This window comes from Bison bison, unplaced genomic scaffold (assembly GCF_000754665.1).
Source record: "Bison bison bison isolate TAMUID 2011002044 unplaced genomic scaffold, Bison_UMD1.0 scf7180017864287, whole genome shotgun sequence".
NCBI lineage: Eukaryota > Metazoa > Chordata > Mammalia > Artiodactyla > Bovidae > Bison > Bison bison.
The window spans coordinates 1,112,922-1,127,689 of NW_011494859.1; the positions used below are offsets into that span (position 1 = coordinate 1,112,922).

The window sequence follows — 14,768 nt, forward strand, 5'->3', positions numbered from 1 at the left end:
AGAGCAGCTCATAAAACTCAGAGGAACATTTTACTTCCTGAATCAAGGGTTTATTATAAAAATATAACTAAGAAACAGCCAGATGGAAGAGATGCACAGGAAGATGTGGAGAAAGGACAAGGAGCTTCCCTGCCTCTCCAAGTACACAACCTGCCCTAAAGCTCCATGTGGTCACTGATCTGGAAGCTCTCTATCCTTTTGGGGTTTTGTGGAGGCCTCTTTATCTAGGCACGGTTGATCAAATCATTCACCCCTGGTTACTGAACTCAATCTCGAGCCCTTCTCTCCTCCCAGGAGAAGAAGATGTGAAATTGAAAGTTCCAGCCCTCTGACCACTGGATTGGTTCCCCTGACAACCAGTCCCCACCTTCAGATGACTTAGGGCCACCTCATTAGTGTAAGAGAAGATGCTTTTATGGTTCTAATCACTTAGGGAATTCCAAGGGTTTTAGGACCTCTGTGCCAGGAATGGGGCCAAGACCAAATATATGTTTCTTCTTATTAATCACAGTATCACCAGGGCAAAACAAGATGATTGGTCACTAGTCTATTCAGTAACTGCATATTGGAATTACTTGGTGAGTTTTTTTAAAATACTGATTCCCAGGCCCACCTCCAGAGATGATGGTAGACTTGGTCTGGGGTGTAGACAGGGTGTTAAACATTTCAAAGTTCCTTAGATGATTCCAACATGAGTAGGGTTGAGAACCACTGTAGCTACATACCTGTCATTTCTTCTACTAAATTTTTTTTTAAAAACCAAAACAAAGGTTAATGGTTTTGGCAAAGCTGAACCCCTACTGCACACTATACACAAAAACTGACTCAAAATGGATGAACAGCCTAAGAGTTAAAACCATAAAAATCTTAGAAAACATAGGGGTAAATATTTGTGACTGGATTTGATAGTGAATTCTTAGATATAACACTGAAAGCCTCAACAACAATGACAACAACAAAAATGGATAGACTTTGTTAAAACTAAAAACGACTGTGCATAAAAAACATTGTCAAGAAAATAAAAAGACAATGTACCGAATGGGAAAAAGTATTTGTGAATCAAATGTCCAATAAGGGTCTGTGCTGGGCTAAGTCTCTTCAGTCGTGTGTGACTCCATGGACGGGGAATTAGTTGTAGAGTTCTTTACATATTCTGGATGTGTGTGTGTGTGTGTGTGCTTCGTGGCTCAGTCGTGTCTGACTCTTTGTGACCCCATGGACTATAGCCCACCAGGCTTCTCTGTCCATGGGATTCTCCAGGCAAGAATACTGGAGGGGGTTGCCATGCCCTCCACTAGAGGATCTTCCCAACCCGGGGATTGAACCCACATTTCTTAGGTCTCCTGCTTTGGCAGGCAGATTCTTTACCACTAGCGCCATCTGGGAAGCCCTTGATAAGGGTCTAGTATCCAGGGGCTCCTCTGGTGGCTCAGATGGTAAAGAATCCACCTGAAATATGGGAGACCTGGGTTCGATCCCTGGGTTGCAAAGGTCCCCTGAAGGAGGACAAGGCAACCCACACCAGTATGCTTGCCAGGAGAATCCCCATGGACAGAGGCGCCTGGTGGGCTACAGTTCATGGGGTCACAAAGAGTCAGACACGACTGAGCCACACACACACACACACACACACACATATACACACACATCCAGAATATGTAAAGAACTCTACAACTAATAAACAAAAAGATAGACCAACTCAATTAAAAAACAGGCAAAGGATTTTAATAGACATGGCTCTGAAAAAGGTGTACAAACCACAAATAAACATACTAAAAGATACCAGTAGTCATTTAAAAAGTGCTAATCAAACCCAGAAGGGCAAACCACTTCACACCCACTAGGATGAATGTAATAATAATTTTTAAAAACTGGAAACTAAGCTTTTGGTGATGTGGGAAGATTGGAACTCTTGCATATTATAGCCACTGCAGAAAACAGTTTGGCAGTTCCTCAAAAAGTTAAACAGAATCACGATGGTGATGGTTTAGTTGCTAAGTCGTGTCCAACTCTTGTGACCCCTGTGGACTGTAGCCCGCCAGACTCTGCTGTCCATGGGATTCTCCAGGCAAGAATACTGGAGTGGGTTCCCATTTCCTCCTCTGGGGGATCTCCCCGACCCAGGAATCAAACCTGGGTCTCCCACATTGCTGGTAGATTCTTTACTGACTGAGCTATGAGGGAAGCCCATTTAGAATCACTATATGACTCAGCAATCCCACTCCTAGGTATACACCCAAAGAATTAAAGCAAATATTCAAACACTTGTTCACCATTGTTCACAGAAGTGCTATTCGAAGCACCTGGAGGGTGAAGACAACCCACTGTCCATCAAAAGATGAATGGCTAAGCAAGTGTGGCTATCCATACCATGAAATATTACCTAGATATGAACAGGAATAAAGTACGAGTATGTGCAACAACATGGATAAACCTCAGAAACATCATGCCAAGAGAAAGAAGCCAGACCCAAAAGGCCCTAATATTGTTTGATTCCATTTATATTAAATATCCAGAGTAGGTAAATTCGTAGAGACAGTAATCCGATTAATGGTTGCCAGGGACTGGTGGGGGAGGGCAGAATGGTAATTTCTTAATGGGTATGGGATTTTCTTTGATGAAAGCATTTTAGGTTAGGACCAGATAAAAGTGGTGGTTGCACAATGTTATTAAAATAGTTAATTGTATGTTACATGGATTTCATCTAAAAAAAACCCAATGGTTCACTCATATACAAATTAAAACTAAATTAAATTTAATTACATAATTAAGCTAATCAAATTTAATTTAATATTACAATTAAAACTAAACTCTCTAGTCAGTCCTTCATGGCTGGCCTTTAACTACTTCCTGTTGCCGTATCTTCTACCACTTCCCTGTTTTAATTGTTATTATTACCTCTCCCGTGTAACTTACTGCATGGAATCCCACTGGATCCTCGATGTGTTCAGTGTGCTTCAGCTTCTCCTTTGAAGCTCTCTCGTGCGCAGTGGGGCATCTCTGCCAGCACTTCCAGTGCATAGTCTTATCTCCTGTAGCTTCCAACTTTGCATCCTTGCTCTCAAAGCGTGGTACTCAGGATTGGCAGCCTTGATGTTACCTGGGAGCTTATAAGAAAGGCAGGAAACCCCACCCCAGACCCACTGAGTCCGAATCTGCATTTTACAAAGTTCCTCTGATAACTCACGTCTGAGAAGCGCTGATTTACTCCAGTGGGTCTCAAACCAGGCTGCAGATCAGAATCACTTTGCAAGCTGTATTTATTTATAATGTATTGGGTTGGCCAAAACGTTCGGGTTTTTGGCCAACCCGATATATTTTAAATAATATACACACGTGGTAAAATTGCAAGCTGTATATAAACAAAGAACAAATAGCTTGGCTTACCACCTGGTTCTTCAAGGAATAAGCCCTAACCCACTGTGGGCTTTGACCGAGGGTACACTCCCAGAGGTGGTATCTCACCGTGGTTTTGATCTATATTTCGCTGATGATTTGTGATGCTGGTGTTGCTCTTTATCTTCTGATGTGATTGGTCCATCTCCTTGGTGACAGGTTCCCCAGGACAAACCTCAGGGATGCTGCTTCTTTATAGCCCTACCTGGCACAGGGCTTTGAGTGTCTGTGGCTCATATGATGATTTGTTCTTTTTTCAGTTCCATGGACCAAACACCGGGAAGAATGCTGGGCCAGCCCCTTTCCAGCCCCGCCACCCAGCCCAAGAAGAGAAGCACATCAGTGATGTCTTTCTTTTCCAAGGTCTGAGACAAATTACTATGAACAAATGGGCTGTCTCAGTAGCCACTTTGTGATACGTGTGTTTGTGGGTTCCTTCCCTTCCTTCTACTGAGGTGCCTCTTCTGAAAAAAGTTTGATGGCAGCTCTTAACACGAGTGAAATGTTTATAGGATAACAAGAAGATGAGTTGGGAAGAATTTAGCTTGCTGCGAACTTAATAATATAGAATGAACTGCAATGAATATTCAGAAATACTGATGAGCCTTGGTATCACACAAACTCCAAATAGGGCTGAGGGTCTCGTCTCCAGCCCCACCCCACACCCTCTACTAAGGATAATTTGGATCTTGCCTGAATCTTGCATTGTCTTGGTTCTGACTCCAACACATTGCCATGTCCTGTGATGCCCAGGACAACACGCCCTTCTTGGTGTCAGGGCTCAAAGCCCTAATATCCCATCTCTTGCCCTACAGTTAGAGTTTAGACCCTGAAGTCCAGATTTATGCATCAGCCACACAGTGCTTCCCAATACGCATTATTTATGTGTTTCTTTTCCTAATCATTGCTCAGATGCTCACATTCTGGGGTAGGACATCTTTCAGGTGCCCCAAAATGCTTGTCAATGTGCTTTGCTAATTGTGTCAAAGGCTCTTGAGAGGTTGAGTGAAATGAACACTGAGAATTGACCCTGGGATTTAGTCATACTGGGGACAGAGAGTAGGGTAGGGGGGTATGGGTGCCATCAGCCTGATGGGAGAAGGTTCAAGAGAGAATGGAGCAGCTGGAGAAAGTGAGTATAGACACGTTTTTCAAGGTTTAGCTACAAGGTGGAGCAGAAAAACAAGAAGAGCTGTGGGAGGAAGAAGGTCAAGGAAACCCTTCTTTGGGACTTGGGGAACACCGCTTCCCCTGTCCTGTTAAAGAGATTGGGCTTCTCAGATCTCATGAATGCTCCTAAAGCCCCGTTGTCTCAGCTCTGTCACATCCACAGCTGCCCAGGCACCCCTCTCTGTAATCTCCCCAAACCTACCTCAACATAAGCTCTGCATCACTTTTCTCCACCCCTTTTTCTCTTCCTCCATTCTTTTCTCCAATATGTAGATTAAACAATATATTCCCAGTAAAAGCCAGGTGTCTTTAGGCGGAGAAAGGAGTAAAATGGAGCAGCAAAACAGGTTTTTCTTACAGGGAGGGATTAGGGTTGGTGATGGGTAGGGTGTCACTCTGAACACTCCCAAATCAATGTATTTTTGACCCACCACCTAGGTCTCTTGGAATCTGAGGCTCCAGAAGCAGGAACCTCTGAAGAATGTGTTTTTCATCTTGGCAGAGACAGCCCGGGACCCCAGTGTTAAAAAGCGTCATATGGTGATGAGAGGCCTGGGAACCATGGCCTGTGAGACCCCGGACAAGGTAGGAAGGGCAGGGGGCACTCGGCCAGCCCTCGTGGCCTGGAGTCCCCAGGGCTGGGGGTCCACGCTGTGTAAAGGATCTCCATGGCCTGGCGTTCGTATCTCGCCGTTTCCTTGGGCCAGGAGTCCAGGTACAGTTCAGCTGGGTCCTCTGCCCAGGGGCCCGCAGGGCTGCCATCAAGGTGTGGGCCAGACTGCATTCCTTTCTGAAGCTCAGGGTCATCTTCCAAGTTTTGGGAGCTGTTGGAAGAATTCAGTTCTTTCCGGTTGTAGAACTAACGTCCCTCTTCTTGCCGACTGGCCGTGGGATCCCAGAGGCCGCCCTCACACAGCACGGCAGCTTTAGTTCTTCATCGTCAGCAGGAGAGTGTCTCCCGCTCCTGTCTGCCATGGGATCTAAGGGAACCATGGGAACGACGTCTATCACCACCGTGACCTTTGAGAGATCAGAAGCTCTCAAAGTCACTGGCTCCTTCCACCCTCGAGGGCAGGAGACTGCACAGAGGCTCATGTGACTCCGTTGGGGTCAGCTCAGGGTCATCATTGCTCAGTATCATCAGCCTTGGGATACGGAACCACAGGCAAGGTTAACACACGGCTGGACATCACCCTCTGGTGAATTTAATTTTTCTAAGAATTTATGTTTAGTAGAAGAATTTAATTTTTCTAAGAATTTATGTTTGTTTAGGAAAAGATGTTTTCCCCACTTCTTCCTTCAGCATCTGTCCACTTCCGTGACCATTTCGTCTCATCCCCTGTCAAAATCCCCAATAGGCCACAGGTCCCTAGGTCACCCAGCCCACCACCCTCCTTAACATGCCCTCCCCAGCCTCGACCCACCCACAGGCCAGGCTCCAGACTGCTCTTTCCGTGCTTCCAAGACCGAGCTGGGTTCTTGGGTCAGATTAGTGAAAGTGTTTGTTGTTTTGCGGAGAGATATTGCATCCTGTGCTGAAGAAAGCCACGACCTCTTAGTCCAAAGCCCCAGGTTATTGGATGATTAGACGTGGAGTTGCTTTCCAACCCCTGCAGAGCGATTGCTGTGCTGCTAACACTTTCCAAACCTTGCTAACAGGTGAGAAAGTATAAGAAGATTATCCTAGACCTGCTGGTGCATGGTCTGTATGACCCGGTGAGTTCTGAAGTCATCCATGAAAGCATGAAAACCCTGACCATCATCCTGGGCAAGATGCAGGGGAAAGCCCTGGGCTCCTTCTTCATAGACATCACCCTCCAGACCCGAACTCTGCTCGATGACGTAAGTGAGACGATGCGGGAAAATTCCAGGTTCTTAAAGTCAAATGTGAGCCCTGGGTGACGCATTGCTCAGGAAACAAGGCCTCTGTTATTCGCTAGTTATTAAGAAATTGTGACTCAGCTGGTAAAGAATCCGCCTGCCATGTAGGAGACCTGGGTTCGATCCCTGGGTTGGGAAGATCCCCTGGAGAAGGGAAAGGCTACTCAGTCCAGTATTCTGGCCTGGAGAATTCCATGGACTGTATAGTCTGTGGGATTGCAAAGAGTCGGACATGACTGAGTGGCTTTCACTTTCAACTTTCTTGTTGAGAGACTGGTACTGTGCTGGGGGTTATGGAAGACATATAAAGATATTAAGGATTCCATCACCACCCCTCAAGGAGTGTTCATCATAGTAGAACCGATGCGTATATACACACTTAACGATGATGACGCCCACGTGTGTTCAACGGTTTCTTACAAATGTGATGATCAGCATAGTCCATGTTTAGTGAGGTCTTACTGTGTGCAGGCCTGTCTCCAGGCAGTTTACATGGATCGTCTCACCTTCATGATAACCCGGTGAGGCAGGCGCTGTTATCTTCACTTTATAGAGGAGGAAACCAAGGCCTCGAAAGGTTAGGTAGCTTTCCCAGGGATCGTGGTGTGAGAAAGTGGGTATGAAACTAGGCCCTCTGCCCAGGGCCTGCACTTTTTTTTTTCCTGTTTAAAAAAAATTTTTTTTTAATTGAATTCTGTTTTTATTGAGGTATGGTTGATTTACAATACTAGTTTCAGGTACACAGTGATTCAGTATTTTTACAGTTCATACTCCATTAAAAGTTGTTACAAGATAATGGTTGTAATTCTTGGTACAATATATCCTTGTTGCTTATCTATTTTATTATTTTAATTTTTATAATTGATTTTTAATTGGATACTTGCTTTACAGTCAGGGCCTGCCCTCTTAACTGCTGGGTGACAAGGCAGGCTGAACAAAAATTGCATGGACACAGAATGTGAGGGCTCGGGAGCTGATCAGTTAGCTTACCATAGTTACACACACACACACACAGCTGATCAGTTAGCTTACCATAGTTCACACACATACACACACACACGCAAGACCTGTAGAGCAGGGAGCAGACCTTGCATTTACTCACAGAGCATCCTGCATGAGTTCCTCACACCTGATTCCTCAGGAGTAACTCCGTGAGAGCCGGGTGCCTGCACCCCACCGGAGGAAGAGAAACCCGCAAAGTATGGAGCTTGAAGCTTATGAGTAGCTGCTGGGACATTTGCCTCCCCTCCTTCACAGGGAGGCCTGTGCTCGATGTGAACCAGGGCTCTCTGGGGTGGGGAGGGAGGTCTCCACTCCACCTCCCTGGAGTATTAAGCAGGTATCTCTAAGTCTCTCTGGAGGTGCCATCTTAATCGCCAGGGCTTGTTTGCCATGTGACCTTGAGGGGTGGGGGTGGGGGCGTAGCATAAGCCTTTGTTCTAGAATTCCAGGCATGAGAGTCCTGAAAGGACTCTTAGGGAAAAAGGGAGGGATTTTTTAAATAGGACCGGGGATCAGGGCATCAATCCTAATCTATCAAGTCTCTGGAATGTCATTTAACACATGTGGGAGTCAACGTCATCAGAGTGTATATACTCACGGCTCCATTACAGTGAATCCTCCTGGGTGGGGCGGGTGGGGGGCGGGCAGGTGATGGAATCCTAGGTGATGGAACCCTATGTGTGTGTACATGGTGGTCAAAGATGGGCCTTGAAAGAGGGAGGATTCTTTGTGCACATCAGCAACCACGGTCCCGGCAAACTGGATTTCCTCCAGAGGAGAGGAGCAGTTAGGCATTAAGGTCGTGTGTGCGGGGGGCACAGGAGGAGTAGCTGGGGAAGACAAGGACTTCGACTTCGATGAGGAGTAGCCGGGGAGGACTTCGACTTCGAGGAGGAGTAGCTGGAAAGGACGAGGACTTCGAGGAGGGCTAGCCGGGGAGGACGCGGACTTTGAGGAGGAGGAGCTGGGGAGGACGCAGACTTTGAGGAGGAGGAGGAGGAACCAGGGAGGACGAGGACTTCGAGGAGGAGTAGCCGGGGAGGATGAGGACTTCGAGGAGGAATAGCTGGGGAGGACGAGGACTTCGAGGAGGGGTAGCTGGGGGAGGACGAGGACTTCGAGGAGGAGGAGCCGGGGAGGACGAAGACTTCGAGGGCCTCAGGGGAAACTCCTCAGTCCCCTTTCCAAGCGCATTTGCTTAGGGGGTACTCTGCAGACCCTTCCGTGGGAGTGTTATGTAATGCATAAAACAAACGCTTAAGGACACCAAATCTGAGAGGTGAAAAATGGAATTCCAAGAAGTTTCTGGCCCCATGTTTCTTGGTTAATGGACTATGAGCTCTTTTTATCAGCTCCATCTTGTGACTAAGGAAACTGAGGCCGGGAGGGTCAAGGAACTTGCCCCAGGTCTGGCTTTAATGATAAAGAGGTAACCCATTTTCTCATGCAATCATTTTTTAAAGCTAGGTAGATTGATTTTTGATCAGAGAGCCCTTGTCAAAGTGAAACCTGGGGATACTTGTGGGGAGCTCTTTCTGACAGTTTGTAACTCTGTCAGAGCAGTCTTCCCTGCCTGCCTGTGCTATGTCCCCTTCAGATGACTGTCAGACTCCCGGGGGGACAGACAGCCCCTTACACACCTCTGTACATCTCACAGCATTAGGGTAGTGCTTCAGATGGAGTCAGGACTCCGTGAGCGCCAGCTGAATCGAATTAAACACACACACACCGGTAGAACAGTGGAGAAAGTGCAACACTAAAGCAATTTCTGTATGTGTTACACGTGCTAAAAATTGTTTCACAAGAGATCAGTGGTGTCCAGTCTTGCTGAACGTCTGTGTGAGGAGGCCCGTCCAAGTCCGGTTCCCTCTGGTTCACCTAGAGCTGGTGAGGATCAGGAAACACTGATATAAAAATTCCTTCACCATGAGTCAGGAGACTGGGTTACCACTCTGGTTCTCTGTTCCTCATCAATGATTTCTGCTGCGTGTGGGAGAATTCAGACCAACATAGAGATGGCCTGGCAAAAATGCTGGGAATATTAACAGGGAGTGGGTCAAATGAACTATGACACAGCACCACCCCCCACCCCCCGCCCTGCCAAAAACCTCTGTTTGGATTGACATGGAAAAGAGCTCCCAGAGAGACTGATGAAAAACCAAGGTGCCTAACAGTGGAATGGTCCATGTCCATTTGTGTAAAAACGTGGGAAGGGCTATATGATAATATATATTTTATTTTTTCCTTCTTAATTTTCCGAAGGGCTGCATACAAAATATATGACTTTGTGGAGAGGGAACTTTGGTGGCAGGTGGAGAAGTGTAGGAAGGAGACTTACTCTTTTTTTTTTTTTTTTTATAAACCTTTTTGGTTTATTTTGAATTGATCGAACCTGGGTCTCCTGCATTGCAGGCAGATTCTTTACCATCTGAGCCACCAGGGAAGCCCATAATACTTGGTTATTTTGAATTTCAAACCCTGTAAACATCGTCAATCTCCACAACGTTGAATAATGAAGAAAAAATCTGGGGAGCTGGGAGTAGCCACAGTGATGCCCGTGTCTGCTGGAGGAGGGCCTCAGTGCAGACTCGGGGGTCTTCTCTCCATCCCCCAGCCCAGCTGGCCGAGTGCTGAGACGGGAGGTCAGGGCTCACCTGGAACGTGCAGGGAACAGGGCCGCGCTGTCCCGTGATGCAGCTCTCTGTGATACTGACCGGGGTTTGTTGTTCTGTTCACGGGGGACCCACAGGAGAATGACAGCCTGAGATACTCGGCCTTTGTCTTGTTTGGGCAACTGGCTGACCTTGCTGGACGGAAGTGGAGGAGCTTCTTCACCCGTCAGGTGAAGCAGACTCAGGACTCCCTCCTGACCCACCTACAGGACAGGAATCCCCAGGTGGCCAAGGTAAGTCTGAGCCTCTCCTGGCAACCAAACACCTGGAACCACAGCACCGTTTGTGGAGGGAGCGGGGAGGCAGCCCTGCTGAGTCGGGATGTCAAGCCCTCCACTGCGGCCAGTTCCATCATGGAAGCTCAGAGGAGCATCCGTGTGAGTCCTGGAGAAAGTGCCTCTCTGATGGCTACCTGATTCCTCTCTGAGCAGGGGTGTTCTTTTCCATCTGCTCCTGCCCTGCCTGCCTGGTTCCAGCCCCTGTCAATGCCAGATACAGTCAGGTTAATGGAGACGGGGCAGGGAGGTGCTGGCTGACTCTCTAGGGCAGCAGCTCCTCTCAGAGGAGGTTCGTTCATGCCCAGCTAGCTTTTGTCAGCACACTTGGTTCAGATTTTCCACCTGGTTCAGATTTGGCTTCTTAGCTTCCTATGAAAAGTGCTGCTGCTGCTGCTGCTAAGTCACTTCAGTCGTGTCCGACTCTGTGTGACCCCATAGACGGCCGGAGTGGGTTGCCATTTCTTCCTCCAATGAGAAGTGTGTTAATCGTTCAGTTGTGTGTGACTCTTTGTGACCCCATGGACTGTAGCCCTCCAGGTTCCTCTGTCCAAGAGATTCTCCAGGCAAGAATATTGGAGTGGCTTGCCTTTCCCTTCTCTAGGGGATCTTCCCGACCCAGGGATTGAACCCGAGTCTCCTGCATTACAGGCTGATTCTTTACTGTCTGAGCCATGAAACTTTTGTTTCATTCTTGGAGAAAATGTGTCCTCATGGGATTGGGTGGACCTCAGGGCTGCTTTAGAGCAGGTGAGAGTTTCAAAACCATCAGGAGCAAGTGAAAGTCGCTCAGTCGTGTCTGACTCTTTGTCAGACCCCATAGACTATACAGTCCATGGAATTCTCCAGGCCAGAATACTGGAGTGGGTAGCCTATTCCTTCTCCAGGAGATCTTCCCAACCCAGGGATCGAGCCCAGGTCGCCCGTATTGCAGGTGGATTCTCTACCAACTGAGCTATCAGGGAAGCCCAGCAAAGGGTTCCACTAAATCACTGATCTTCTTTAAGGTGGTGCATGAGGGAGGGAGAGGGAGAGAGAGAGATTGAGATTGAATTTAGGAATCTAGCATGACTTTTTAAAATAGTTTTTTTTTTTTTAATTTTTTATTTTGTGTTAGAGTATAGCCGATTAACAATGTTGTGATAGTTTCAGGAGAACAGCTAAGGGGCTCAGCCGTACGTATACACGTATCCCTTCTCCTCCAAACTCCCCTCCCATCCAGGCTGCCACATAACATGGAGCAGAGTTCCCTGTGCTCTACAGTAGGTCCTTGTAGGTTACCCATTTAAATATAGCAATCCAGCACTACTTTTGATGAGACAGGAAGTGTTGTGGTAAACCCAGGCTCTGCCCTCCCCTGCAGGCCCAAGTTATAGACATGGTCATTGCATAAGCATAAATCCTCTCAAAGTTTTTATGTGCCATCCTGGGTGGGAGGAATTTGGGGGAGAATGCATACATGTATATGCATGGCTGAGTCCCTTCTCCATTCACCTGAAATGATCACAACATGGTTCATCAGTTATACCCCAATACACAATAAAAAGCTTAAAGTTTGAAAAAATAAAATAAAAAACATAAGCAGAAATCCTTTAAGATTCAAATTTTCAAACTTTCTGGAAGTGAAGTTCACACTCTCAGTGGTCCCTAGACCACAGATCGGCGCATTCCTCCTCCTCGCTTGGAATTATAAAACTCTCTCACGTTTGTGACCATTAGGTGGTAATATTATTTCTCTCAGGCCTGCAAAACAACTTTTCGAGCCTGTTCTCCGTATCTGAGACAAAGCAAGGACTACAGCTTCCAGAATGAGGAGGATCAAAGGAACCCTAAGCTCTGCCGGCAGCTGGTGAGTGAGCGAGGGCAGGAGACGTTCTTCCAGTCCCTGCGCAGTCGATGCCGGTGTTAAGGCGGAAGGTGGTCGGCACACCAGGGAGTTGCCCCCATAAAACAACTGTATGTTTCAACTGTAATTGACCCACAACGCAATGTAAATGGCAAAACGCCCAGAGGACTGTGCACAGAATACATTGGCAGTTCCTGTTTAGATCTCTGCGTGTGTGTGTGTATTAGGTCGCTTAAGTTGTGTCCGACCCCTTGTGACCCCATGGACTGTAGCCCACCAGGCTCCAAGGGGATCCTCCAGGCAAGAATACTGGAGTGGGTTGCCGTGCCCTCCTCCAGGGGATCTTCCTGGCTCAGGGATGGAACCTGCGTTATGTCTCCTGCAGTAGCAGGCGGGTTCTTTACCACTGGCACCACCTGTCTTAGATCTCTGGGTGAATGCCAGTGATGATGCCTCCTTCTCTGAGAACCTGAAAGTTGTTTATCCTCAAGCTCAGCCTTTGATGACCATCTACTGGTTCTAGAGTCGAGGAGCTTTACTGGATCCGTCCCTCACGTGTCCCTTTGCCAATTTCTTTCAGAGCCACTACCATCCCGAGCTCCTGCAGTTCTTCTATGCAAATAAAATCCTGTAAACACAGAGCAGCAGGGAGGTGGGTCCCGGAGCGCATGGCTGGGGGCTGGTAGTCCCCCTCTTTTAACCCTTCGGATGCTCCGTTGCCTCTGGTGACTGCAATAGAAAATGGGATGTTGGGAGAGCAATTGATGGCAAACTTAAGACCGTGGAATTGCATAGTTACATCGAAAGTAAATTCTAAATAGCGTATCTCATTTTCTTCCACACAAGTTTGATGGTAAGGTGCGTCCTTTCTTTAAAACATTTAAAGTATATGTGGATTCAGTGCTTTTTTCTCAGCATTTTTCTTCTTAAGGATATCTCTGTCACCAACCTTTCTTTTTAATTTTTAAGGTTTAGGAGAATATTACCTGAAGTTTTTTTTTTTTTTTTTTTTTAATCTGCTATTGATCCTTTGCCATTTGCTATTAATACCTTTTTCTGGCGAGACCTATTTAGAGTTGGCCAAGGTACTAAGAAGTTAGTGTGGAGGGCAGTTTCTAGATGCTCATCATTGTCAACAGCCAGTGTCTCCAAGATCATTCCAAACAAGAGTTAATAAAGAGAAAAAAAATCGATGAAGCATGTGTTGAAAAACCTCGAGGTAATGGTAATATGTGGAATACTAATAATGAATAATGTGTATTGAGCATGTTTACAGTTCACTGGGTACTACACACTTTGCAAATATTATTTAATATTCACAACAAGCTGTGAGAAAGGTACTATTAGTACCCTCATTTTATAGGTAAGAAACTAAAGTGAAAGTCGCTCTCTTTGTGACCCCATGGACTATAGCCCGCCAGGCTCCTCTGTCCGTGGAATTCTCCAGGCCAGAATACTGGAGTGGGTAGCCGTTCCCTTCTCTAGGAGATCTTCCCAACCTGGGGACCGAACCCAGGTCTCCCGCGTTCCAGGTGGATTCTTTACCATCTGAGCCACCGGGGAAGCCCAAGAAAACTAAGGCCCAGGGAAATTAATTTGCCCAAGATTACCCAGAAATTAATCGAAGCGGAATTCAAACCCTGACTACAGGAGCCTACATTCAGTCAGCACACTGCCTTGTTATGGAATAACTGATGGATGGTTAGAAATGTAAAAAAATAAAACTAATTAAAAAAAACTGCCACTGCTGCTCTTCTGTTTGACTCAGTTAACTTTTGCTTTTATGTGTCCTGAGTATACATTTTTATTAATCATCTCTTGGCTACTATGTCAGTTTTTTGGTGATCAATCCTAGTTATAAGTGGGGTCACATTAATCTTATAATGAGTTAAATTTCACAGTCCCTCTTATAAAAATCTTATAGATTTATAAAAAGCAAAAAGTCTTATAAATCTTACAAGAAGGAAAATCTCACAGTCCCTCCCACTTTCCCTCCAGCCAGATGGCTTCTCAGTCTTCTCCTGGAAATCCTGGTATTTACTGCTGATCTTGGCGTTTGGGTCATCCCTGGACCAACTATGTCCAGCCTTGAAACTGGAAAACACAAGGCTACAGATGCTGCAGGGGGATCGTAATGCCAGTCTGAGCACCAGGGGCTCAGTTTTCTGTCCTAGCTCTCCAAAGACAGGACCACATCACACAGACAAGGGGGTGCGATGTGTCCTGGGAGGGACAGGCTGTGGGAGGGGGCAGAAGGGGCGGCTGGAGCCAGGCACGAGTGGGCTTGCTTTCTTCCTGTCAAGACAGGAAGTGACTTAGCAGTTGGGACCTGCGGTAACCACTAGCACGCGCTGGCAGGGCCACGTGCCAGTTCTAGCTATGCTTTAAGAGCCCCAGCAGCTTCCTGGTTTGCAGTCTGGGTGGAGCCAGCTGCTGCATCAACAGCCAGACTACCAGGAAGGAAGAAAAACAGCTGAAGTCTCCGTTTTGGAAGGAAGACCAAGGTAACTACACGGAGATGCCATG

The 14,768-nt window shown here is 46.8% G+C and overlaps 1 protein-coding gene across 4 annotated transcripts in view; it reads left to right on the plus strand.

The window, feature by feature from the left end:
* Positions 1–13,980, plus strand: part of MRO (maestro) — a 58,315-nt gene extending 44,335 nt beyond the window's left edge. For 2 of the 4 annotated variants that reach the window (XM_010849794.1, XM_010849793.1), the window contains 6 exons: positions 3,657–3,759; positions 5,005–5,151; positions 6,226–6,408; positions 10,199–10,354; positions 12,138–12,245; positions 12,823–13,980. In XM_010849794.1, coding sequence (XP_010848096.1) covers positions 3,661–3,759; positions 5,005–5,151; positions 6,226–6,408; positions 10,199–10,354; positions 12,138–12,245; positions 12,823–12,876 — 747 coding nt within the window. In that variant the 5' untranslated portion in view covers positions 3,657–3,660 and the 3' untranslated portion in view covers positions 12,877–13,980. Of the gene's footprint in view, positions 1–3,656; positions 3,760–5,004; positions 5,152–6,225; positions 6,409–10,198; positions 10,355–12,137; positions 12,475–12,822 lie in introns of those variants that run through there. The other 2 variants (XM_010849791.1, XM_010849792.1) reach the window with 1 other exon arrangement.
* The last annotated feature ends 788 nt before the right edge of the window (positions 13,981–14,768 follow it).